Source organism: Mauremys mutica, chromosome 17, assembly GCF_020497125.1.
Source record: "Mauremys mutica isolate MM-2020 ecotype Southern chromosome 17, ASM2049712v1, whole genome shotgun sequence".
NCBI lineage: Eukaryota > Metazoa > Chordata > Testudines > Geoemydidae > Mauremys > Mauremys mutica.
The window spans coordinates 16,610,752-16,638,162 of record NC_059088.1 but is presented as its reverse complement, the minus strand read 5'-3'; the positions used below and the strand labels follow the sequence as shown (position 1 = coordinate 16,638,162).

At 48.3% G+C, this 27,411-nt stretch overlaps 2 protein-coding genes and 1 long non-coding RNA gene across 6 annotated transcripts in view; all 3 read left to right on the top strand.

The window, feature by feature from the left end:
- Window positions 1–226: 226 nt before the first annotated feature.
- LOC123351819 lies at window positions 227–14,288 on the top strand. Its single transcript, XR_006574070.1, has 3 exons — window positions 227–361; window positions 5,037–5,093; window positions 14,156–14,288. It is a non-coding gene; the product is annotated as an uncharacterized LOC123351819 (long non-coding RNA).
- Window positions 14,289–14,387: 99 nt separating this feature from the next.
- Window positions 14,388–27,171, top strand: LOC123351483 (IgGFc-binding protein-like). Its single transcript, XM_044990869.1, has 7 exons — window positions 14,388–14,409; window positions 14,522–15,421; window positions 18,411–19,682; window positions 20,776–21,116; window positions 25,377–25,950; window positions 26,800–26,970; window positions 27,152–27,171. The coding sequence occupies exons 1-7, from the start codon at window positions 14,388–14,390 to the stop codon at window positions 27,169–27,171; spliced, it is 3,300 nt and encodes a 1,099-aa protein (XP_044846804.1).
- Window positions 20,964–27,411, top strand: part of LOC123351805 (IgGFc-binding protein-like) — a 117,800-nt gene continuing 111,352 nt past the window's right edge. For 3 of the 4 annotated variants that reach the window (XM_044991453.1, XM_044991451.1, XM_044991450.1), the window contains exons 1-3: window positions 20,964–21,116; window positions 25,377–25,950; window positions 26,800–27,377. In XM_044991453.1, coding sequence (XP_044847388.1) covers window positions 27,375–27,377 — 3 coding nt within the window. In that variant the 5' untranslated portion in view covers window positions 20,964–21,116; window positions 25,377–25,950; window positions 26,800–27,374. The remainder of the gene's footprint in view (window positions 21,117–25,376; window positions 25,951–26,799; window positions 27,378–27,411) is intronic. The other variant, XM_044991454.1, reaches the window with a different exon arrangement.

Below are 27,411 nucleotides of genomic sequence, written 5' to 3'. Positions count from 1 at the left end.
TACCAGAATGGGAGTTTGCAGTCCCAGCACTGTCCTCCACCCGCACACTGACGAATGGATGTTGCCCAATAGGACCTTCCCCACAACCTTTGAGATAAGAGTTGATATCAGTGATGACACTGCAGAGTTTTGAGATATTGATTCTAACTGTCACATTGTTTGGATCTTGGATGTTAGGAGCTCAAACTTTGGTCAGTGGGAGTTTTGCAAGTGAGTTCTGTGGAACTGGAGCTTGCCAGTTGCTTGCTGTATAAAGAGAAGAGGCAGAGACAGTGAAAGACAGAGGGAGGGAGATGCAGCGGACAAATCTCTCTCTTGCTGCCTCTCAGAGATAAATCAGCAGCACTGAGGGGGGCTGAAGGTAAGAGATTTTGGGCTGTTCTCTATGTTTCAATAGCTGCTGCTTATTTAAAGGCCAGAGGAATGTAGGAATTGCTGCACTGGATCAGAATCATGGTCCATCTTCTGCCCCGATGGACAAATGCACCTCTACCCTGATATAACACTATCCTCGGGAACCAAAAAATCTTACCGCGTTATAGGTGAAACCGCGTTATATTGAACTTGCTTTGATTCACCAGAGTGCGCAAACCCCCCCCCCCGAGCTCTGCTTTACCGCGTTATATCCTAATTTGTGTTATATCGGGTGGCGTTATATCGGGGTAGAGGTGTATGCCATAACTGGCCTGTGGGAGAAATTTCATCCTAGCCCCAGTTAGAGAGTAGCTCCCCAATGCTCTGACCAATAAGGTGCCGATATCCTTTATATAATTTTGATCCCAACTAGTTTGTACTACTCAATACTTTCCCTTCGTTATCTTTCTGTCTTAGGTATGTATGTGGCCCCCGTTACTACAGTATTGGAGCACTTCACAATGTAGTTATTCTCACGACACACCTGGGAGGTGGGAAACTGGTATTAGTCCCATTTTACAGACACCAAACTGCAAGCCAGAGAGATTAAGCAGCTGGGCGGTGTGATTCCCAGCTTGGGGTGACACACCCGCCCTCACTCTGCTTGACCCAGTGTGCTAAAAGTAGCATTGTGGTGGTGGCCTAGCTGCCCATGTCCAATCCTGCCCAACCCCCTGGGTCAGTACTCTGGCAGCTAGCCTGTTCCAGTGGCCACCGTGGCCACACTGCTATTTTAGCGGAGCTAGCGTGTGTACGTCTATCAGAGCCGGGAGTTACATCTCTCAGCTGCTGTGTGGACATATCCTAAGTGACTTGCCCCAGGTCACAGAGGAAGTCTTTGGCAGGGCAGGTACATGAGTCTATTAAGACCCAGGTTAATACCCTAAGCCAGTGGTCCCCAACCTTTTTGTCTGGCGGGCGCCAGACGAAGGACCGTGACAGTGGTGGAGCATCCATCGAAATGTTGCCAAATTTCTGCGGGGTTTCGGCAGCGACGCCTCTCGATGATGTCACTTGTTGGCGGCAAGTGGCGTCATCAAGAGGCATTGCCGCCAAATTTCTGCAGCGTTTTGGCGGCAACGCCTCTCGATGACGTTACTTGCCACTGACAAGTGACGTCATTGAGAGGCATCGCCGCCGAAACACCACAGAAATTCGGTGGCATTTCGGCGGATGCTCCACCGCCAGCCAGGACGCGGGCACATTCAGATGCCCCCGCATTGGGGACTCCTGCCCTAAGCACTGGAGCATCCTTCCTCTCAATAACCATGAAAAAAATGTATTTCTTTTTATCACTCGTCAGTCTGTTGCTATTTGATTTCAAGGGTGTCAAGGGTGTTACAGACAGAACAAGAAGCAATGGTCTCAAGTTGCAGTCGTGGGGCATCTAGGTTGGATATTAGGAAACACTATTTCACTAGGAGGGTGGTGAAGCACTGGAATGGGTTACCTAGGGAGATGGTGGAATCTCCATCCTTAGAGATTTTTAAGACTCAGCTTGACAAGGCCCTGGCTGGGATGATTTAGTTGGGGGTGGTCCTGCTTTGAGCAGGGGGTTGGACTAGATACCTCCTGAGGTCTCTTCCATCCCTAATGTTCTATGATTCTATGATTCTACATTGAAAGAGGGAATAAATGGGAGCTGCCAACAGACCTAGGCATTATTTTATAGTTTTGCTGAATGTTAAGGGTCTCCCAGTGATTAATATAACTCTCATGCCCGCTGTGTAACGAGCAGTCACCTGAAAGCATTCCCCAAGTTTTCCTAGATGCATTGGCTAACACTCAGCTAGACAGAGGCAAGGTGGGTGAGGTGATATCTTTTATTGGACCAACTTCTCTTCCTGGAAGGGACAAGCTTCGCAGGAAAGGTAACCAGAGTATCCAAGCTCAATACAAGGAGGGAAAGACTGGTAAGCATAAGGAGTTAACACATGTTGCAAGAAACCACTTGAAATCAAGTAGACAATTACCTCCTGGCAGGCATAGGACAAAGGAGGGTTAGTAAGTTACAAATTGTTGTAATGAGCCATAAAACCAGTGTCTCTGCTGAGTGCCTAGCACAGTTATGGATTTAAATTCCCAGGCTCATTTTTTGAAGACATCGTGTGGGTTTGCTTTGAGGACAAGGCCTGAGAGCTCAGTTTGGAGAAATCTTTCTTGAATGACCTCTTCTGGCTTTCAGACAACTTCCCAGCCTTGTCAAGCTCATCATCAGAAGCAAACTCCCCACAGAGCTGGACATGCCAACTCAACATGGCACCAGCCCTTGCCAGAATAACAGATGCAAACCCTGCAGACATATCTCCACTACTACAGTGATCAATAGAGCCCTGAAAATCCATGGATATCCGCTTCATATCCACAGATATCTGCATCCATGGACGCTGATAACCACGGACCATTTTTGTGGATAGTGGATCGGATGCATATACCACTGTGCAGGGCTCTACTCACCAGCAGCCACAGCGTCTGGCTCAGGCAGCCTGAGGGGCGCAGTACGCTCAGGGCTGGCAGCAGCAGCCAGTGGCTGGGGCTGGGCGGCAGGTCAGAGTTGGGGCTGTCCAGCACCCACTTGCTGTCCAGCAGCGCAGACCCTTGGGCAGCACCAGCATCCCTAACATGGCCCGGCTGGCATCACTGGCCGCACTCCCAGTCCTGGATCCTGCCCGCTGGCTCCTGGGCAGTAGGGCCCACCCCTACCCATGGGGATTGGACTGGGCGGGGCCCTGGCACCCCACCCCTCTGCCCCACTGTGATGCAACACGCACTGCTGTTGCCATGTGCCATCGCTTGCGAGCCCCCAAGAGCAGCACGTGATGCAGTGCCCCTTCCCCCAAGTTCCCCCTTCATGCCGCCCCTTTTCCTCAAGACCCCGACCCCGCACTGCCCCTTACCCCTAATCCCTACCCTCGTGCTGCCTCTTCCCTGCAAGATCCCGCCCGCCCCACTATCTCCCTTTCCTCCTCGCCCCTCTTCCCCCCACATCGCTAGCCCTTGTGAGACGGCTTGCTGCTGTGGGTGCAGATGCAGATACAGGTAGAAGATGGCTAGCAGATCGCAGGTTAGATTATGGGTTGATCCTGGTGGATGCGGATCAGATGCGGATCCACAATTTTGTATCCGTGCAGGCCTCTAATGATCAACACCCCGCACAACACACCTTTCAATTTTTGTGGATCCTACACATGCCTATTACAACCTGTGGTGTACCCAGAGGTGGATTAAGATTTATTGGGGCCCTGGGCACAAAGAACATTTGGGCCCCCCACCCCACCCCTTGAAGCCCTGCCCCTTGTCCCACCCTTATCCCCCCAAAGCCCCACCCCCTGGCCTGGCCAGAAGCCGGGCCACTCTGGAGAGTCCTGGACCCTCTACTTTCCCTGGGTGGCACACTCTGGAGGGCAGGGACATGGGCTGGGGGCTGCTTTTGGGCACCCCTGTCCCCCACCCAGGGCAGATGGTGGGTCCAGGGCTCCCCACAGCTGCCAGGGTCCTCGGGTGGCTTTTACTACAGCCTAAAGTGACTATGCATCTGGTTTTGGCTGGGACAGTCCCCTTTTCAAGCCCTTCCCCCGACGTCCTGACTTTTTTTGGCAAAACTGGGCATTTGTCCCATTTGCTCTTGCCAATTGATCATCAGCTGGCAAGAGCAAATGGGACAAATGCCCACTTTTGCCAAAAGGGGGCTGGTGGGGTGAGCGGGGTTGGGGGTCCGGGGCTGGAGTGAGCAGGTGGGCCTTGTTCAGTCCTGCATGATGGTAGAGGGGGGCTTGGGCCAGCTCTGCATGGGGGAGGGAAGAAGGGCTCAGGCCAGCTCCATGGTGGGGTGGGAAGAGGGGCTTGGGCCAGTGGCTTGGCCAGCTCCATGCAGGGGGACGGCGGAGGAATACAGTCACTGGGCTCCCGCTTTCAGACTGGCCAAGGGGCAGGACCTCATGGGGAAGAGGATTGGCAGGGTAGAAGGGTCCCAGCGGGAAAGGAAGAGCAGGGGGTGGAGCCCCTTAAACATAGTATGGGATTGTTATAAGCACCTTGATGCTAAAGTCCTTGTAGATGTATCTTAATATTCAGTAAAAGTGCAAACAAGTTTGTAACGACCTAATAAAACAGTTATAAGAATTTTATGAATATCTGTTTGTACCTCAATATTGAGGTCTCTCCCCTACACCACTAACCTACACTATTGCTGTGTGATACACTTGTCAGAACACTTCTGTCAACGTTTCACAAATGTGACACAACATGTGTTTGTGTTCTAAATTAATTGCTTTTAAAAAACCCTAAGGTAATTCCCACCAAAATCTTTGTTAAGCTACTTCAGTGGTTACAGATAGATAACAAATACATTTAACCAACATTATTGGTGGAGCTGGTTAAAATTATTTTTAAATTCCAAATGTTTATATATTTCATGTGTTTTTTTCCAGCCAACTTCAGTGATTAGAATGTTTATAGTTATGAACGAGCCGGTGAAAGATTTACTCACTCAGAGAGTCACTATGCTGCACTCTTTGTATATAATGCGCAGGCCTGGAAGCTTCTGTTCACATTTCACAAAGGTACACAAAATGTAGCTGTGTTCTTAATTAATTTCAGATGTATTTTTGTTCTGTTTTTAGCCATGGGGTTCGCAAATATCATCCTGCACCTCTGGGCCTGGATATTCATGCTATGGAGTGAGTATTCAACAATATCACAGACATTTGTATGTCTTTCCATATAAACTATCTCTGTGTGAAGTTCAGCCTTTTCATGTCAGTTATTCCTCCTGAGTTTTGTGATGAAGCAGGTGGAACTAGCAATGAACCCAAAACTTCAAGCAAAGCTCACCCAGAGCCATAGATTTTGCCTTGTCTCTTTCCACATGATATCACAAATTGGCTAAAAACTCATAGAAATTCATCACAGAGATGACTAGACATAAGAACAGCCATACTGGGTTAGATGAATGGTCCCTCTAGCCCAGTATCCTCTCTTCTGACAGTAGCTGGTGCCAGATGCTTCAGAGGGAGTAAACAGAACAGGGCAATTTACTGAGTGATCCATCCCCTGTCATTCAATCCCAGCTTCTGGCAGTCAGAGGTTTAGGGACACCCAGAGCACAGGGTTGTGTCTTTGACCATCTTGGCCAATAGGCACTGAGAGACCTATCCTCCATGAACTTATCTAGTTCTTTATTGAACCCTGTTATACTTTTGACCCCTGGCAACAAGTTCTACAGGTTGACTGTGCATTGTGTGAAAAAGTATTTCCTTATGTCTGTCTTAAACCCACTGCCTATTCATTTTATTGGGTCGCTTTTGGTTTGTGTATTTTATGAAGGGGTCAATAACACTTCCTCCTTCACCTTCTTCCATTCATGATTTTATAGACCTCTATCATATCACCCCCTTAGTCATCTCAGTCCCAGTTTTTTACTCTCTCCTCATATGGAAGTTGTTCCATACACCTCATCGTTTTTGTTGCCCTTCTCTGTACTTTTACCAATTCTCATATACCATTTTTGGAATGGGATGACCAGAACTGCACACAGTATGCAAGGTGTGGGCATACCAGGGCTTTATATAGTGGCATTATGTTATTTTTGGTCTTACTATCTATCCCTTTCCTAATGGCTCCTAACCTTCTGTTAGATTTTTTGTCTGCTGCTGCACATTGACTAGATGTTTTCAGAGAATTATTTCCAATGACTCCAAGGTCTCTTTCTCGAGTGGTAACAGCTAATTTAGACCCCATCATTTTATATATATAATTGGGATTATATTTTCCAATGTGCATTACTTTGCCTTTTTCAACATTGAATTTCATCTGCATTTTCTTGTCCAGTCACCCAGTTTTGTGAGATCTCTTTGTAACTCTTTGCAGTCAACTTTGAACATAACTATTTTGAGTAATTTTGTATCATCTTCAAATTTTGCTACCTCGCTGTTTACTCCTTTTTCCAGATCATTTATGAACATGTTGAACAGCACTTGGGTAACCCCACTCCATCTCTTCCCCAACTATGAAAACTGACGGTTTATTACTACCCTTTGTTTCCTATCTTTTAACCCATTACTGATCCATGAGAGGACCTTCCCTTTTATCCCATGACTGTTTACTTTGCTTAAGAGCTTTTGGTGAGAGACCTTGTCAAAGGCTTTCTGAATGTCCAAGTACCCTGTATCCACTGGATCACCCTTGTCCACAGGTTTGTTGACCCCCTCAAAGAATTTTAATAGATTGATGAGGCATGATTTCCTTTGTAAAAAGCTGTGTCACTCTTCTCCAACATATAATGTTCATCTATGTATCTGATAATTCTGTACTTTAGTATAGTTTCAACCAATTTGCCCAGTACTGAAGTTAGTCTTACCAGGCTGTAATTGCCAGGATTACGTCTGGAGCCTTTTCAAAAAATTGGCATCACATTGTCTATCCACCAGTAATCTTGTACAGAGGCTGATTTAAGCTATAGGTTACATACAATGGTTAGTAGTTCTGCAGTTTCATATTTAAGTTCTTTCAGAATTCTTGGATGATACCATCTGGTCCTGGTGACTTATTACTGTTTGATTTACCAGTTTGTTCCATAACCTCCTGTGTGTGGTGTTATGTCCATCTAGTGGCACTGAGACTACTTAGAGAATAATGAGTCTGCTTTACAGCAAGAGCTAGGTGACTTTTAGCTCATGCAGTAGAGGCTCGTGTCTTTAGCTCCCAGAGATCCCAGGTTCAATCCCACCTGCCACCAACCGGGGTCTGTGGGCGTTACATCTTCTCTAGTGACACCTCAATCTGGGAGAGTTCCTCAGATTTGTCACCTAAAAAGAATGGCTTAGGTGTGGGAATCTCCCCTATACCATCAGCAGTGAAGACTGATGTAAGTAATTCATTTAGCTTCTCTACAATAGCCTGGTCTTTCTTGAGTGCTCCTTTAGCACCTTGATCATCCACTGATTGTTTGGCAGGCTTCATGGCCAGCTGTTCTTCAAATTCTTTTTTGGCCTGTCTAATTATGCTTTTATACTTGACTTGCCAGAGTCTATGCTCTCTTCTATTTTCCTCAGTAGAATTCAACTTCCAATTTTTAAAGGATGTCTTTTTATCTCTAACTGCTTCTTTCACTCTGCTATATAGCCCTGGTGGCATTTTTGGTCCTCTTACTGTTTTTTTTAATTAGGGTATAAATATAGTTTTTGCCTCTATAATGGTGTTTTTAAAAAGTTTGCATGTAGCTTGCAGACATTTCACTGCTGTGACGGTTCCGTTTAATTTCATTTTAACTAACCTCCTCATTTTTATATTGTTTCTCTTTTTGAAGTTAAATGCTACTGTGGTGGGTTTCTTTGGTATTTTACCCCCCAGAAGGATGTTAAATTTAATTTAGTTACTGTTGCTATTGTCAGGCAGTTCAGCTACAGTCACCTTTTGGACCAGATCCTATGCACCACTTAGGACTAAATCAAGAATTGCCTCTCCTTTGTGGATTACATGACTAGCTGCTCTAAGGAGCGGTCATTAACGGTGTTTAGACATTTTATCTCTGCTTTCCATCCTGAGGTGACATGTACCCAGTCAATATGGGGAGAGTTGAAATCCCCCATTTTTATTTGTTTTTCTGTTTTTGTAGCTTCTCTAATCTCCCTGAGCATTTCACAATCACCGTCACCAGGTGGTTGGTAGTGTATTCTTACTCCTATTATTCAGCCTGCACTCTTGCCGGGTTTTTATTAGTTTGTTTATTGTTTTGTTTTGTGTTTTTGTTGGTGGGGGGGTGGCCTTTATTGATCTAAGTTTAGATAATGTTTGTTAAGTGTATCTGGTGGTCACACTCCCTCTCTAAATTCATAGACTTTAAGGCCAAAAGGGACCATCATGATCATCTAATCTGACCCATAGGCGCTGACTTCTAGATTGCCCTGGGAATGCGCCACTCCCGCTCCACCTGAGGCCCCGCCCCACTCCATCTCTTCCCCACATTCCTGCCCTCACTCATCTCTTTTCACCCCCACTCCGCCCCTTCGCCTGAGGCTCCACCCTCACCCTTCCTCTTCCCTCCTCACTCCACCCCCTCCTCGAGGCCCCTCGCCCACTCACCACTCTCCACCCTTGCCCCTCCTTGAGCTGCCAAACAGCTCGTGGCCAAACTGCTGTGGCCTGTGGGTTCTGAGCACTCACTATTTTTTTCTGTGGGTGCTCCAGCCCCAGAGCACCCACTGAACCAGTGCCTATGACCTCCTGCACATCGCAGGTCACAAAACCTCACCCACCCACTCCTGTAATAGACCCAGAACCCCTGACTGAGTTACTGGAGTCCTCAAATCATGATTTCAAGATTTCAAGTCACAGAGAAACCACCATTTACTTTAGTTTAAAGCAGCAAGTGACCATTGCCACATGCTGCAATGGAACATGAACCCTCAGGTCTCTGCCAATCTGATTGGGGGGAAATTCCTTCCCAACCCCAGATATGGTGATCATTTGGACCCTCAGCATGTGGGCAAGACCCACCAGCCAGGCACCTGGGAAAGAATTCTTTGTAGTAACTCAGAGCCCTTCCCATCACCAGCCATTGGAGATATTTGCTGTTAGTGTAATGCTGACAGACCCTGGTCGTCAGCAGGCAGGATCAAACTGGGGATCATAGAATATCAGGGTTGGAAGGGACTTCAGGAGGTATCTAGTCCAACCCCCTGCTCAAAGCAGGACCAATCCCTAACTAAATCAGAACAGATTTTTGCCCTAGATCCCTAGGTCGTGCTCTCAAGGATTGAGCTCCCAGTCCTGGGTTTAGCAGGTCAATACTTAAACCACCGAGCTATTCCCTCCTCCCCTAGAGTTTAGTGCATGAGCCTCTACAGTGTGAGCTAAAAGCCAACTCACTGTTAGCTAGGGCTGTAGAGCAGACTCATTTGATCTCTTTCTCTCTCTGAGTAGTCTCAGTGCCACTAGATGGGACAGAACACCACACTATGGAGGTGTGTGAGTTACACTAGCAGTCCCAGATCGGCTACATGCCATTGTAGGCAGACTCATCATACCATCCCCTCCATCAACTTATCAAATTCAGTCTTGAAGCCATTCCATCTGCCTGTGCCACTGACCTAGTGGGTGATCCTGGCCAAGGCACTGCCTCAGTTTCCCTCGCCATACAGGGAGATGCTTATGTCACAGGAAGGGGATGGAATCTTGATGAATGAATGCTTATAAAGTGCTTTGAGATCTCAGAGAGAAGCTGCTAGAGAAGGAGCAAGTTTATTCTCAGAGCTATGCTGGAACCAGAACAGTCTAAGCTGGATATAAACTGTCTCAAGGCTTTGGGAGTGTATGTGTTGAGGGTTGGTTTGGATCCTTCTCTGTTATTAAATTTAATGAATGCTTGAGTGAGTGTGGAATTGCATGAATGTGTTGACAGTGACGGAGGGCAGAGAGGCAGAGTGGGAAGATTGTTAAAGAGTTTGGTTGATGCTCTGTTTGGTTGAAGGAAATGGTGTGAAGTCCATAAGGGGCTGTAGGACAGAGACACAAGTTTGGGGAGAGTGGAAAGTTCAAGGGGGTAGAAATAGACATGAGAGTCATCAACACAGCAGGGACAGGAAAGACCATGGGAGCAGAGGGTATCACCCAAGGGTGTGCCTGTTTTCTCAGACACCATGGCAGTGCTCTGAGGCCTTGGCAACAGGCATTCATATAGTCACCTTGACCCAGATTTGTAAAGGTATTTAGGTGTAGCTGCACTCAGCATTGCAACACCTAACTTTTTTAGGAGCCTAAATCTCATTTTCCAAAGCGATTTAGGCACTCAGGGGGGGCCAAAATCCCATTGACAGTTGATGGGTTCCTAAGTCCTTAGATCTCTAGGCAATGCTTAAATTTCACCTGTAAAAACCTGGGCCCTAGAGAGCAGAGGGGGAAAATGAAGGTGACCAAAGACACACCTCTGGGGAGCAGCAACAGAGAAGCGAAGGGAAGTGGCAAATAATCCACTGAAGATAGTGCCTGATGGAGTGGCTCAACAAGGGAGGAAACAAGGAAAAGGAAAAATCATGAATGAGAAGGTCTCAGGAAGAAGTAGGTGGGGGAACCTGTCCCTTGGGTCCTGGTTTCGTTCCAAGGTGGCACTCCTCTCATTGGAGATGTTGTCAGCTGCTGATTAAAGAACTGCTGTGTACATTTCCTTTTGTTACATGTAGAGGGGATTTGACTTAATCCTTTCAAGGCAGACTCAGACTAGCCTTGCTAATGAGAGAAGGAAGAGTGATTGGAGATGATTTGATGGAGGACGCTTGTGAAAGAGGCAAAATTGAGAAAACAGGGACAGTGACTCTGCTGGGGGTGGGGGCAAAATGGGACCCAGTTGGGGCCACCACTCCACACAGCACCACCTGGACCCAGAACTGTGCAGAAGAGAAACCCTCTCCCATTCTGGGGGCAATAGATGGTGCCTCCTTTCCCGAATTGCCAGAGACTCCAGCTGGTAGGAGCAGCTGCAGAACTAGACAAAGAAGGAACCTTGGGCCAGGAACTTTACAGGTGGTCTGGGCTCTGTTCCCAGAGTTGTCACTGACTGTCTGAGTGATCATAGATAAGATACTGAGATCAACATTTCAGGGGCTAATGGAATGGGATACTGGGCCTCTCGCTTCTAGGGTGCTGGTTCCAACTTGGCCCCAGGTTGAAGGGAGGGATTGGCTGTCTCAGGGAATGGAATATGGCGACTTTTACCTCAAGGGCAACATTTTCAGTTTGGCCCCAGGTTCAGGGGATTGGCTGGATCAGAGACAGATTAAAGGGCCTTTCACCTTTCTTGGGCATTGTCAAGGCTAATTCCCTACTCTGGCACTTCGAGTGCAGAAGGTGGGGGCCTGCAAGGATTTTAAAAATTAATATTGGCCTCTCCAGGCTGGTATTAACCTCCCAAGGTCACAGCTTCTTTCTGACCTTGGATGGGTAGATGCTGCCACCACCCAAGTGCAACCTCCCCCCCCTTTGAGAACCCAGGAAGGAACACTTGGGAATTCCTTCCTGGGGGGTACCCTCAAGATCTTTCACCCCCCTTCCCGAGAAGAGCTGAGAAAAAAAAAAAAGGAAATCAGATGTTGCCACCAGCTAATTAAACAACATATGCACAAATCTCTTAGGGACACAAAAATCCAATCCTGTTCTTAAAAAAGGTAAATTTTATTAAAACCAAAAAGAAAGAAAATACATCTGGAACTTAGGCTTTTGCTAGATTTAAAAAGAAACTATTATAAAATTTAAGCATCAAGATAGCTCTCCTGAGGTTCAGCTTAAAGGTTACAAGCAAAACAAAAGCACCTGGGGTTAGCACAGTGGAGTCCACAAGCCAATAAAAAATAAAAGAAATAACCCTATTTGCGTCTTTCTAAACATTCCTGATCTACTTACATATTTGGGTTGTAAAAAGTAGTTCTAGATAGGATCTGATGATTTTCATATCTGGCTTAAAGCTTCTCACAGCATAATTGTTCCCTGTTCCCCTCTTCCCCGGAGAACCACAACACACAGACAAAGGGAAGGTTTTCCCCAATTTTAAAATGTTCTAGCTCTCCCATTGGCTCTTTTGGTTAGGTGCTTACTCCTTTCCTTTTACCTGATGGGTTGTTAACCCTTCATAGGTAAAGCAAGTAGAGAACAGCTACTAAGAGGAATTGTATAGCTAACTGGCTGTCCATAGAAGGGAGCTCCCCCGCCCTTTCATTTATCACAGGCATGATTTCATATCTAGCTTCGTGTGTGTAGGGGGCTGACTGGCTCAGAGGAGTAGGGGAATGGGACTTGGGCAAATAGCAGCCATATATGCAGGTAGTTGACAGAGGGGATCAAACCTTAGACCTTCAGCTAGGGTAGTTACTGAGCATCCCCAGAATACCAGACATGCCGTTACTTCTAGGAATGACATGGGCCCTCCCGCGCTGCCATGATCTGTTATGCACGGTGCATGCGAGGTCACGCTGGCAGGGATGGACTGGTGTGCTCTTCAAAATGGCATCCCCAGTCCGTGATACTGGAGAAAACCATACCTGGTTTTGCCTCGGTACCGGACAGAGGACAAGCCCCAGAGAAACAGAACTGCCTGGCTTAAAACCAGATAAATGGCCTGCTTACCTTCAGTACCAAGAGCACAGGCCTGTACCACTTGAACTCCTTTAGCTGTGAGACAGTAACAGGTCCTGTAGCCTCTGTGACGCTAGAGAGAGTCATGAGCATGCATGTTAGGTCAGTCTTATTCTACTAAACTTTGTAAGACATTGGAAATTTGTGAACAGTCTCATGAATGCGAGGCAGTCGTCTGAATACTCAGGAAAAGGAACAATGTTAATGGACTGAGTAGGGTAGAGAGAATGTGATACTTTTAGTCAGGGAAATATCCACGAGTCAGATTATTTCGTTTTCAACCCGCTCTAGCCCCTATCGACATGCTCATGCAGAAGAGTATTTGACAGGTTTCTTAAGACCCAGCTACTGAAATCAATGAATTATAGGAGAATCTCAGCTTCCATTTAAAAAAAGTGGTTGTGAATAAAACAATGGAAAACGTGTGACCTCAGGTTCAGAAAACAGGAGGCAGAGAAACAGAGCACTAAAATTATTTAAAAACAAACCAACTGAAGATCTGAAGCCAAATCTCATGATTTTTTGGAAGGTGACTGATGATTTTTTCATGTTTGGGGTTGGAATACTGCCGTAATAAAGTCTCCATAATAAAATTGATACTGAATAAAAACAGGAGTACTTGTGGCACCTTAGAGACTAACAAATGTATTTGAGCATAAGCTTTCGTGGGCTACAGCCCACTTCATAGGATGCATAGAATGGAACATATAGTAAGGAGATATATATACACATACAGAGAACATGAAAAGATGTGAGTTGCCCTACCAACTCTAAGAGGCTAATTAATTAAGAGAAAAAACTTTTGTAGTGATAATCAAGATAGTCCATTTCAGACAGTTTGACAAGAAGGTGTGAGGATATTAACATGGGGAAATAGATTCAATGGTGTAGTGGCTCAGCCATTCCCACTCTCTAGTCAAACCTAAATTGATGGTATCTAATTTGCATATTAATTCAAGTTCAGTAGTTTCTCGTTGGAGTCTGTTTTTGAAGCTTTTCTGTTGCAAAATTGCCACCTTTCAGTCTGTTACTGAGTGACCAGAGAGGTTGAAGTGTTCTCCTACTGGTTTTTGAATGTTATGATTCCTGATGTCAGATTTCTGGCCATTTATTCTTTTGTGTAGAGACTTTCCAGTTTGGCCAATGTACATGACACAGGGGCATTGCTGGCACATGATGGCATATATCACATCTTCTTGTCAAACTGTCTGTACTGGGCTATCTCGATTACCACCACTAAAGTTTTCTCTCTTACTTAATTGGCTTCTCAGAGTTGGTAAGACAACTCCCACCTTTTCATGCTCTCAGTATGTGTATATCTATCTCCTCACTGTATGTTCCATTCTATGCATCCGAAGAAGTGGGCTGTAGCCCATGAAAGCTTATGCTCAAATAAATATGTTAGTCTCTAAGGTGCCACAAGTACTCCTGTTCTTTTTGTGGATATAGACTAACACGGCTGCTACTCTGAAATAAGGTACTCCTGTTCTTTTTGCCGATACAGACTAACATGGCTGCTACTCTGAAACCAATAAAAACAGAGTGTCTCATAAGGTAGGAGTGGACAGAATTGGGGCAGGGTTTTATGCCTATCTCCTCCATCTTTCTGTCTCTACAGGTGTTGCTAATATCTCCATCGCAGTGTCACCTGTAGAAATTCCAGATTCCTCTTGCTCAGGCCCCCAAGGGACAGAATTTATCACAGTCTTCATGCAGAATCACTTACCAAGTTATGGTGGTAAAGACTTCAGGTTGTTCATCACTGGCTACACCCCGGAGACGTTTGTCACCATTTCCGTGAACAAAGCAGGTGTTAGATTCAATGTCAGGGCAAATCTGGGAGAGACAACATGGATACAAATCCCAGAATTCGTGGGGCTGGCAGGAAGCAACATATTTGACCACACGGTCATCATCCGTGCTGACCATGAGATCTCCATCCTCGCTCTGAACTATAAGACCTATACGGCTGATACCTCTGTAGTGTACCCTGTGGAGAAGCTCGGGACAGAGTACTATGTGGTGACTCCAGTGGGGAATCCAGATGGTCTTGATAAGCAATTTGCTGTAGTAGCCTGGAAGGATCCCACCATTGTAGAAGTTTACCTCAAAGGGGCTGTAACTTTCCAAGGAGAAACCTACAGAGCAGGAAGAAAATTGATCATCTCACTTGGAGCTTACCAGGCCGTCCAGCTGCAAAGCCGTGATGACTTATCCGGCACCAGGATCGTGTCCCAGAATCCCGTGGCCGTCTATAGCGGACACATATGTGTTGCAAAGCACACCAAATGTGACTACGTCAGTGAGCAGCTCCTGCCGGTGTCTGTCTGGGGCACCACATTCATTGTACCGCCCTTATCCTTCCAGCCCAATTTTGACCTGGTGTATGTGGCTGCTTCCCAACACACTCGCATTGATTATCAGTCTGGGAAGGTGAGAGCCACAAGGAATCTGGTTGCTGGGCAGGTTGTGACATTTGAAATAAAAGTCTCTAAACCCTTGTACATCTCTGCTAGTGCTGGGATCCAAGTCGCCTTCTTCTGCACTGGTGGGAGCAAAGGGAAAATCGTGTACGATCCCTTCTTCCTGATGATCCCAGATGTCTCTGGGTATTGCCAGACCTATAACATCCATGGACAGGACCTGTTTGAGAACTATGCTATGATTGTAGCCAAGACGGCTGAGGCTGCTGATGTTACTATTGATGCGGAACCACTACAGTTTACTGTGTGGAGGCCTATTCCAGGCACAACATATTCTTGGACTACGTACAACTTGGGAAGTGGGTTTAGCAACCACACCATAGAGAACCCCAGCTCCCCATTTGGTGTCCTGAGTGTTGGGATTAAAGAGAAGGCTGGATATGGCTCCACAGCTATTGGTGGTAAGTACAATATATGTGATAGTCAGTCTCACCCTCCCAGCCTGCCTTCCACCTTTCCCTGTTCCCTTCCTTCCCAACCCCTCCATTGGACAACACACCTCTCAGAGTCAAAGGATAGAACCCAGGAGACTTGCCTCTCAGTCCTCATGCTCTGAGCACTAGATCACTGAAAAATAGATACCAAATGTATATTCTGAGACATGACTGAAATATGATTTCTGTGTCCTCTCCTCTAAGTGTATTGTGAAGCTGCAGGGGGTTTCTGGTAAACAAATCCCCTGTGAAGCAGGAGGGAACTGGTCCCCCTTCTCTGCCATGGAGATACATCAATAAAGATCACAAATAAGAAGCATTAAAAGGAAATGGACCAAACCACCCAGACAGTAGCCCCAACCATTCACCTAGATTGCCCAAACTGGTTGTACCATTTTATACTGTTATAGCTAAAGAAACACAACCTCCCTAGTGTGGATACAGTTATGTCAGTATAAAAGGTGCTTATCCCAGTTTCTTGTCAGGGAAAGAGAATAAGTGCATAAGTTTGTTTACATTACAGCACCATGAACTAGTATAGCTATGTTGGAAGAGATCCCTAGTGGTAAAGCAGCAGAAAGAGATCTGCTTTACCACTTTTCTGAATAACATTAGCTATGCAAATAGAAGCACTTCTCTGTTGGCATAGTTGTAAGTCTATACCAGGAGTTTTGTTAGCATAGATCGGCTAAGTGGTGTGATTTTTTTTTCACATTTCTAACTGACAGCTATGCTGGCAAAATTTTGTAGTGTAGACGAGGAGTAAGATACCTTCACGTTGAAAGAACTGTGTCCACATTAGGGGTTGGTATTAGTAATTTGGCATAACAGTCCTAACCAACATCGTTATATCAGTACAAAATCTGTGTGTAGACCAGGGCTTGGATGAAAAGTGGTATTCTGGAGTGTACATTCATCATCAAAACATTCAATGACCAATCTATGAAGGGGGCAGAGTTAAGGGCAATGCCATATGATTCAGGAATTATTGAATGGATATTTTTGGCCTGTAGTATGCAGCTATTTCTATACAGGAAAGGGAATAAGCTATACTGGTCTGCAGCAACTTTTTACAGCTATAACAGTGACACACAAAGGCTGTATTAGTACTAGAGGGGGTGGGATAGCTCAGTGGTTTGAGTATTGGCCTGCTAAACACAGGGTTGTGAGCTCAATCCTTGAAGGGGCCATTTAAGGATCTGGGGCAAAAATCTGTCTGGGGATTAGCCCTGCTTTGAGCAGGGGGTTAGACTAGATGACCTCCTGAGATCCCTTCTAACCCTCTGATTCTGTCTGGGCAAAAAATAAGCTTTACTAGCACAAGGATTTGTCTTCATGGGATTTTTTGGTATAACCTGTGTTTTGAATATAAACCAATAAAGTTATACTAGTATAACCCCCTGAATAGACACTCTTAGGCAAGGTCTACACTAGGAGCACTTTACTGGTATAGCTGTACCAGTATGCTGTACTAGCAAAGAACTCCTAGGATGGACCCAGATTTACCAACAAAACAAGGCTTTTGCCAGTATAGCTTGTTGCAGACTAGCCCTTGGGCTACTGGACAACAAAAGCTTTTTCAGTGCAGTTATGCCAGTACAGCTGGCAAACCCCCAAGTGGTGATGCCACTTATATTGGCAAGAGGAGTTCTTTTGTTGGTTTAGTTAAACCACTTTCCTGAGCAACATAAGCTGTTCAGGCAAAAGGAATCTTGCCAGTACAAAGTGTGTCTACACCTGGGTTTTTGCTGGCATAGCTGGATCAATTAAGGGTGTGATTTTTATACACTTATGCCAGCAAAACTCTACACTTTAAACTCTGATCTCCACACTACACTCAGCGATGTCTACACTTAAAACACTACAGTGGCACAGTGTAGATCAACAGCAATGGGAGGGGTTCTCCCACTGTTATCCACCTAGCGCTGCTTACACGGGGTCTTAAGTATGTTGCTCAGGGGTGTGGACTTTTCATACCCCTGAGAGACATAGCTGGGTCAATCTAATTTTCTAGTGTAGACCAACCATAGTAGTGTAAATCTGGCCCAAGTGAAATAACTTGTACCAGTAAAAGTGCAGTTTTGTTGGCATAAATTGTATCTACACTAGAGGCTTTTGCTGGCATAGCTATATTCATCAAGTGTGACACCTCTTCCTACTCCTGACTAACACAGCTACACAGGCTGAAATCTGTAGTGTAGACATGGTCTTATAGAGCGCCCTTTTTTGCATTAGCTAATGTTGCTTGGGAAGCGTGTAAATGAAACTGAAATAAGGCACTTATTCTGATATACAAGTGTCCACACTGGCACGGTATACCAGTAAAATAATACCTGTATAACTATATTGTACAACAGGTAAAACATTCTCATGTAGACAGGATTTTAGGCAAGTATAACTGGCTCCATACAGGGATTATATTCATATAATTCTATTTGTATAAAATCACCCCCCTAACCAAAATAGTTATACTGGGACAACCACTGTGTGTAGACTAGGGTGAAGTTTGGCTGCCCAGGAAAATCGGTTGAGGTTGGGGGAAATGCACTTCTCAGAAGAAATGCAGATGGACCCTGAGACTCCAAGGCCTGGTCTCTGCTAGAGCATCAGGCCAGTTTAACTACATCAGTCAGGGATGTGAAAAATCCTCACTCCTGAGTCTCAGAGGTAAACTGACCTAAGTCCCCAGGTAGACAGCGCTAGGTCTCATATTTGTCTGGAGGGTGAATATGAGAGACGAGAGGAAGAGATGAGGTACAGCTGGCCTTGTAAAATGTACCAATGACATTCACTCCCAGAGCCAGGGTTAGAAGCCAGGCGCCCCGACTCCCATTCTCGTGTCTGTGCTTCTTGTTATCAGTCCTAGGAAGGCTGGCACCAAACGACAAGAGCAGACCTCATAAAATGTTGGTGTCCTGGTTTGTGATGCTCTTTTGTATTTGTCTTCTCTATCTAGGCATTTCTGGTGCTGCCCCTACTGTTCAACCTCCAGATCTTCCCAGTACCTCTTGTTCAGGCCCCCAAGGGACAGAATTTATCACAGTCTTCATGCAGAATCACTTACCAAGTTATGGCAATAAAGACTTCAAGTTGTTCATCACTGGCTACACCCCGGGGACGTTCGTCACCATCTCAGTAAATAAAGCAGATTTTTTTACTACTGTCACTGCAAATCCAGAACAGACAGTATCTGTGATGATCCCAGCATTTGTGGAGCTGGCAGGAAGCAACATATTTGATCACACGGTCATCATCCGTGCTGATCATGAGATTTCCATCCTTGCTCTGAACTACAAGGCCTATACGGCTGACACCACTGTAGTGTATCCTGTGGAGAAGCTCGGGACAGAGTACTATGTGGTGACTCCAGTGGGGAATCCAGATGGTCTCGATAAGCAATTTGCTGTAGTAGCCTGGAAGGATCCCACCATTGTTGAAGTTTACCTCAAAGGTGCTGTTACTTTCCAAAGAAAACCCTACAGAGCGGGGACAAAACTGGTCATCTCACTTGGAGCTTACCAGGCTGTCCAGCTGCAAAGCCGTGATGACTTATCCGGCACCAGGATCGTGTCCCAGAATCCCGTGGCCGTCTATAGCGGACACATATGTGTTGCAAAGCACACCAAATGTGACTATGTCAGTGAGCAGCTCCTGCCGGTGTCTGTCTGGGGCACCACATTCATTGTACCTCCTTTATCCTTCCAGCCCAAATTTGACCTGGTGTATGTGGTTGCTTCCCAACACACTCGCATTGATTATCAGTCTGGGAGGGCGAGAGACACTAAGGTCCTGGTTGCTGGGCAGGTTGTGACATTTGAAATCAAATTCCCTAATCCCTTGTACATCTCTGCTAGTGCTGGGATCCAAGTTGTCTTCTTCTGTGCCGGTGGAAGCAAAGAGAAAATAGTGTATGATCCCTTCCTCCTGATGATCCCAGATGTCTCTGGCTATTGCCAGACCTATAACATCCATGGACAGGACCAGTATGATAACTATGCAATTATAACAGCCGAAACATCAGAATCTGGTGGCATCACCATTGATAAGGAACCCTTGGGAGTCATTGCATGGAGGCCAATTCCAGGCACAGGGTTCTCTTGGGCTGAATACAACCTTGGCAAAGGGTTTAAGAGAGAAACTATGGAGCACCCCACATCTCCTTTTGGACTTCTGAGCATTGGGATTGCATCCAAATCTGGGTATGGCTCAGCAGCTATCGGTGCAAGCAGTGAGTAAAGTAGTTTTAGTTATGTCTTTTCCCACTTCTCACTCTCTCGCCTCCTTTATTTAGCCTTGAACTCCAACCCATAATATTACAGAATCTCAGCCTGAAAGATGGAAAGACTTGTTGGGTCAGAGTCTCTGCACTGTTGAGCTTCAGATGTGCACAGCAGAACAGGATGGGCAGCTGACAGAGCTGATCACACTCTGAGATCTTCTCCCTGGGTGTAGCCTGGGGGCTGCTCTAAATTGAGCGCACTGACTGTTGTCCCCTATGGGTCATAAGTCAGCTGAGCATTGTCAGAGCCCATCACATCCCAGCTACTCTCCTTTCCTGCTCCGTGCTGCCCATGACATCCTCCTCTCTGCTCCACCCCCTGCACTGGGTATTGCGGGAACAGAGAAGTAGGAACTTGTTCTGCTGGCTGTATGCCTTCTATTGTCCCATCCATGCCAGTGATTTCCCAGCAGGAGACTTGTCATAGGTTTCTGTTTCCTTTGTGCCACCTGTGAGGGATGGTCTAGATAATACGTAGTCCTGTCTTGAGTGCAGGGGGCTGGACTAGAAGACCTCTCAAGGTCCCTTCCAGTCCTACAATTCTATGATTCTATGAATGGTGCAAAGGGCATATGTATGGGACTAAATAGATGTTTGTGTGTTGATAGATCAATAGAGAGGGTGTGGTAGGTGATAGATGGATAGACAGATATAAAGGGAGTTGGCAGATAGATATAGATGGACAGATACAGAAAGGGTGACAGAAAGATATAGTCAGTGAGGTGGGGAGACAGATGGACAGATAGCTGTCTTGTCTATTTCAATTGGGGCCGTCTGCTGCTCTGGGTTTGCACAGCACCGAGCACAATCGGGTCCCATTCTCAGTTGGGTCTTAGGCACTACGCTAATAACCATGATTAATTAAAAAAAGAAAAGAAAAGGAAAGAATGATCGATCATCTCGTCTGTTTCAGACAGGCTGTGGGATTTTGTTGAGACTCAATTTAATTCTGATTTTTCCCACTGTCCCTCAGCCCTTCTCTGCTTGCAAATGTAACTGATTAGTCTGATGTTTCTTGTCTTTCAATGATCTTTCTGTCTAGATATTCCGACACCATCCTGCAGTGTGGTCCTCTGCAAGGAAGGAACAGTTTGTCAGATGATAGATGGGCAGCCAGAGTGTTTGCCAGTTTCTGCAGCCACGTGCTGGGCTGGGGGTTACTTGCATTACCACACCTTTGATGGCCGACTGTATGACATCCATGGCACCTGCACCTACACCGTGGCAAAGACCTGTGGGTGTGACTGCGACCCGCACTCCTTTGACATCACGGCTGAGAGTGGGAAGAGGGGGAACACGCAGGTCTCATACATTGGGTCGCTGACCATCCAGGTGGATGGCGTTACCATCACAGTGGCCAGGGCAGAGGTCGGCTTTGTGAGGGTGAGTGCTGGGTGCACATCTCCACCCCGCTGCTATGCACAATTTCCCAGTGTGGCGTTAGCGGGTGCTGTGTGGCACAGAGTGGTGTGGGGGAGGGGTCAGTCAGGGGTGCTGTCCTCTCAGAGTTGCACTGACCCCAATTCCTCAGCATGGTGCTGCGCTGAGGGGAGAGGAGTGGGTGACTTGGTGTGGGGAGGTGTTTGCTCTGTCACAAGCACATGGGATCTGCTGTACTACGCCAGATAAACTGTAGACCTGAGGACTTTGGGCATTATGTCTCCCTTGGCGCATCATGCAGGAGCAGGGCCAGTACCCCAGCAATTGTGGGCAAATCCCAGCTCTGCTGAGTCCATCCTTCCACAAGTTCCCTGGTAATTTCTAATGTAACAGGGATCCCTCTGAGACCCCACCTGAGGAGCATCCCCACTCCTGGATCCAGGAGGATGTTGCCTCAGCTGTAAGATACGGGGAAACTAAGGCACATCTAGGCAGGTCGGGGCTCTGCTTTACAGATCCTGCTCTAACCGAGGTGCCTCAGGGGCCGCAGAACATTCTAGACATCTCCTTGAGACCTCTTGTCCCTCAAGTGCTGCTCCTAACGTCGCCAACCGACGTGACCCCCTCCCGCACAGGAGCTGCTCCCTTATGGCTGTACCTGACATGGCTCCCTCCCCCACACGAGCCGCTCCCTAACGGCTCTAACCGACGCAGCCCCCTCCCCCACAGGAGCCGCTCCCTAACGGCTCTAACCAGCACAGTCCCCACCCCCACAGGAGCTGCTCCCCAATGCCTCCAACCGACGCAGCCCCCTCCCCCACAGGAGCTGCTCCCCAATGGCTCCAACCGACGCAGCCCTCTCCCCCACAGGAGCCGCTCCCTAACGGCTCTAACCAACGCAGCCCCCTCCCCCACAGGAGCCGCTCCCTAACGGCTCTAACCAGCGCAGTCCCCACCCCCACAGGAGCTGCTCCCCAATGGTTCCAACCGACACAGCCCCCTCCCCCACAGGAGCTGCTCCCCAATGGTTCCAACCGACGCAGCCCCCTCCCCCACAGGAGCTGCTCCCCAATGGCTCCAACCGACGCAGCCCCCTTCCCCACAGGAGCCGCTCCCTAACGGCTCTAACCAACGCAGCCCCCTCCCCCACAGGAGCCGCTCCCTAACGGCTCTAACCAGCGCAGTCCCCACCCCCACAGGAGCTGCTCCCCAATGGTTCCAACCGACACAGCCCCCTCCCACACAGGAGCTGCTCCCCAATGGCTCCAACCAATGCAGCCCCCTCCCACACAGGAGCCGCTCCCCAATGGCTCTAACCAACATGGCTCCTTCCCCGCAGGAGCTGCTCCCTAACAGCTCCAACCAATGCAGCCCCCTCCCACACAGGAGCTGCTCCCCAATGGCTCTAACTGATGCAGCCCCTTCCCCCACAGGAGCTGCTCCCTAACCGCTCTAACCAGCGCGGCCCCCTCCCCCACAGGAGCTGATCCCTAATGGCTCTAGCTGACACAGGCCCAGCATTGCCAGTCTTGTGATTTTTTCACAAGTGCCGGGGTTTGGCCGGGGGTTGGGGCTCGTCTGGTGATGGCGCAAGACGCTCCAGCCCCCTGGCGAAGTCCAGCCCCGCTGGGAGCCAGTAAAGTCGCTCCTCTCCGCTCACCGCTCTGATTCGGGGGAGCAAAGAGCCCAGGGTGGTTCTGCTCCCTCCCTTCCCCTGTCCCATGAGCAACGGGACGGGACAGCTCCTATGCTCCTCCCTCCCCCCCCCCAGCACCCACCCTGGGAAGGGGCAAATAGGGGTGAGGAGCCCCAGCAGATGCCCCCAATTCATTGCAGGCCTCTCTGGGACTGGAGGGGGGGGAGTTGAAGAGTCCCAGGAGGAGCAGAGGAGAGGCTATGGGGGGCTGAGTTGAGCAGGTGGGAGTCTGGGATTGCTGGGGTGGGAGCGAGAGCTGGGGCTGAACTGATGGGGTGGGGGGCAGGGGTTGGGACTGAACTGAGGGGGGATTGATGGAGGTGGGGGCTAGGGCACTGAACTGAGGGGACCTATACTGCTGGGGTGGAGAATGGGGAGCTGAGCTGGGGAGTTGGACTGATGGAGGGTGGGTAATGGGGGCGTTACTGAGGTGGCTGAACTGATGGGGTGGGCATAGGCAGCGAGTTATATGGGCTGGTGGTGCCCCTGCTCTACCAATATTCAGGAACATGGTCCTGGCTCCACCAATGTTTGAGCTTATATTTTCAGAGCCATCCCGTCCATAGGACAACAGAGTTGCTCACCGCTGCAGATGCCAGGCCCCCCGCTAACCTCCCAGGCCACCCTGGATTCCACGTCCCCCTGAACATGGGGCCTCCCAAAGCACTGGGTCCAGGGTGGGACAGCTCTGCATGGACCCATTCTGGGCACCACCAAAAATTTTACAAACCTGGTGCCCCTGGACGGGTCGGGAATGGGCGCAGAGAGAACAGAAGCGGGGGTCTGGGGGACAGGATTAATTACTGCACAGGGAACAGGCAAATGTGGGGGTGACAGCTCCTGCAATAGGGACCAAAATCCCCTTCCCCTATAAATTTAGGCGAGTGGGCAACACAGATTGTCACAGACACGCACTGAGATAGGCAGGGAAAGTTCTAACATCAAAAGACAGGCCGAAAATCACAGTGTAGTCCTTTAAAAAAAAGCTCTATATGCCTTGGGACCTTTTCCTCCAGGGTAGATTGGCTGTGGCCCTGGAGGTTTTTCGCCTTCCTCCGAAGCATGGGGCAGGGGTCGCTTGCTAAAGGAGTTGGGGGATCGGCTAATGTGGCCTGCATCTTGCAGGAGGTCAGACTAGATGATCATATTGGTCCCTTCTGATCTTGGATTCTATGATTCTATGAACAGTGCAGGGACTCACTCCTGCGGTGCCTCCTCCTGGTTGTCCAGGGAATTAGCAGTTTCAGCTCCAGAGGGCCCTCTGCAGGCCGGTGTCCCACTTGCCGCTGGGCCCAAGTCCCTCCTGGACCCCAGTGCCCCTTTCAGGCCAGGGTGCTTCCCCCTAGCAGCACCCCCACAGATCTGGGTCTTCCCCCCGACCCTCATCTCAGGCTATGGCCACTGCCAGTCATCACCTAGCCCCCGTTCCCCAGGGCAGACTGCAGTGTATGTGACACTCATCACTTGCAATGCGGGTTTTGGACCTGCTGCCTCTGCTTGCCCTTGGGCTGCCCTCTGCAACCCCAGTACCTTCTTTGGCCTTTAACAAGGCCTGGAGCCTGGGGGGTTTCTAGGCCGGAGCTCCCTAGCCCCTCGGGCCTTCCCCTAGCCCTGCCCCACAGTACCTTTTTCTGGCCTTTAACAAGGCCTGCATCCTGTGGGGTTTCTAGGCTGGAGCTCCCCAGCTCCTCTGGCCTTCCCCCCACCCTGCTCCAGTCTCGGTACCCTGTTCAGCTCCCCGGCAGCCAGGCCCTTCGCTCTGTATTGCTAGAAAGAGAGAGACTCTGCCTCTGTCTTCGGGCCCCAGTCCTCTTTTAAGGACCAGCTGGGCCCTCATTAAGCCAGCCTTGGCCTGATTGGGACGTGGCCCCCAGCTGAGGCTGCTTTCCCCAATCAGCCTCTTTCCTTCCCTGCCACAGCCCTCTCCCTGGGCTCTTTTAAGCCTCTTAAGGCAGGAGCGGGTGAACATGAGTTTTAGGGTCTGATCTCTTGAGATTGGCAATACTATAGACCCTTCCCCCACAGGAGTGGCTCCCTAACGGCTCTAACCAGAGCCGTCGTACTCTCCAAATATCTAGTCTTAGTCCTTTTTAAATCCCAATGAAATAGTTGTTCTTCAGTATTTGCCAATTTGTCACAATCAAAAGGCTTTGAAGAGATGGTCCAATTTCAATGATGTTCTGATGGGAACCATGCAAATTCCAAAACCCACCTGGTTTTCTCCCAGCTTGCTGACCTGGCTCTTTGGCATCTTGCCAGGATGACTTCCCCAGAGCTGGGTCTCCATTTCCCTTCAGAGAAAATTTTGCAATTGATTAGATTTATTCTAAATTGGGACAGAACCAATTTTCAAAATATTGAGATCCTCCACCATAAAAAATTACTTTTCTCCAGCCAGTTCTTTCTAACATGATGCTATAAACTATTTCTGGCTCTGATTTGGGACCAGATTCACTGAAAATTTTGGATGGGGCCCATTGCTAGTCTGAGCAAAGGTCAGAATGAAATGTAGATGACAGACTAGTGCCATCAATTGTGACCTTTTCCCTTTCTTTCTCACCATGAAGGTGAATAATACCAGGGCTCACTTACCCATCTCCCTGAACAATGGGGCCCTTCGGCTCTATCAGAGCGGCACCTCCCTCATCCTCCGCACCAACTTCAACCTCAGGGTGTCCTATGACTGGAACAACCACCTGAGGGTCACCGTCCCTAATGACTTCTCCGACAGCCTGTGCGGCCTGTGCGGCAACTATAATGGGGATCGTTCTGATGACTTCTGGACCCTAGCCGAGGATCAGGAGCCCAGTGTCATTCTCCAGGAGCAAAGCTTGGCAGTGGAAGATGAGGATCAGTTTTGCTGGCACGATTGCATTGGAGGCTGCAGACCCTGTGCCCCCAGCATAGCCAGAAAGTACAAGGAGGAGGCCTCGTGCGGCCTGATAACCAAGGTCTCAGATGGGCCTTTCAGCCAGTGCCACAGCAAGGTGGATCCTACAGTCTACTTTGACAACTGCGTGTACGATCTGTGCCACAACGATGGCTACAGGAAGGCCCTGTGTGAGGCCCTGAAGGTCTACGCGGATGCCTGCCAGGTGGAGGGGGTCAGGATTGGGGAATGGAGGCAGCTGGCCAGATGTCGTGAGTACAGATTTGAATGCCAACATTATATAAACGGGTCTGGGGGTCGGCATCCTGCATTCTATTCTTCTCCTTAGTAGGGAGTGTGGCCTAGTGCTTTGAGCAGTGGTTGGGATATGAGGATTCTTGGTTGTCCTGTACCTACAGTATCTCTGCCTATCTGTCTATGGTATTTCTAAGATGGCTCTCACTGTGAATATATAACATCTGTCGATAACACATGGGAATCTGAGATAAGATGATGCCAATTTTTAAGTCAATCATCCCTTTATGGGCCTGATCCTTTAAGGTGCCAGGCACCTCCTACAATGCGATGAGCATCATTGACTCTTCTTGAGGTAGGGTGACCAGATGATAAATCCAAAATATCGGACCACCGTAGGGGGAGCGCCTTTTCAATTGTTACACTCACCCAGGATGTCCAGGTCTTCAGCGGCACTTCAGCTGCGGGTCTGTCAGTTGCTGACAGTCTTTGGCGGCAGTTTGGAAGCGGGTAATAAATCTTGCTGCCAAAGAAAGAAGTACCCGCTGCCAAAATGCCGCCGAAGACCATCAGCGTGCCGGGTGAGTATAAGCACAAAAAAAAAAAAATAAAAAAGGTGCCGCCGCGCCCAAAACAAAATATCAGGACAAATGGCATCCCAACTGTACTTTGTCGGGATGCAGGACAAACTGCTCAATATTGGGCCAGTCCTGATTTTATCGGGACGTCTGGTCACCCTATCTTGAGGTGAGTGGGATTGGAGAGCTCTCTTTGCCCCGTTAGATACGTCCCTGTCTCTATAATTTAAATACTGCTTTTTCATGGAGAGGGTTTGCTGCTAAATCTGTGGATCCTTCACTCCCCAGCCCTGGAGTGCCCCCTGGAGAACAGCCAGTACCAGCTCTGTGGAACAGCCTGCCCAGCCACGTGTGTGGACCAGTCAGCCCCCAGCAGCTGCCAAGACCCCTGCGTGGAAAGCTGCCAGTGCAAGGACGGTTTTGTGCTGAGCCAGGGCAAATGTGTCCCCAAGGGCAGCTGTGGGTGCCTATTTGAGGGACGCCCCTTTGCCCCCAGTGAGAGTTTCTGGGTCGATGAGGCATGTGGGACACGGTGCACGTGCAACGCAGCCACTAGACAAGTCGAATGTGTGGCTGCTAAATGCAAACGTTCAGAGAGGTGTGGGCTAGTGAATGGCATAAGGGGCTGTTACCCCTCTAGCTACGCCACCTGCTCTGTGACAAGGAATCTGCACTATGCCACCTTTGATGGACAGAGATACAACTTCCAAGGCACCTGCCACTACCAGCTAACTGCCCTGTGCAAGAAGGCAGAGGGACTGGTGGACTTTGAAGTCTATTTCCAAGAGAACAGTACTGCTCCTGTACAGATCAAGGTTTATGAAAATGACATCAGGGTCAGCAATCAATTCCCTGGCAAAATCATGGTGAGTTTCAGAAATCACATCTAGTTTCTAAAAC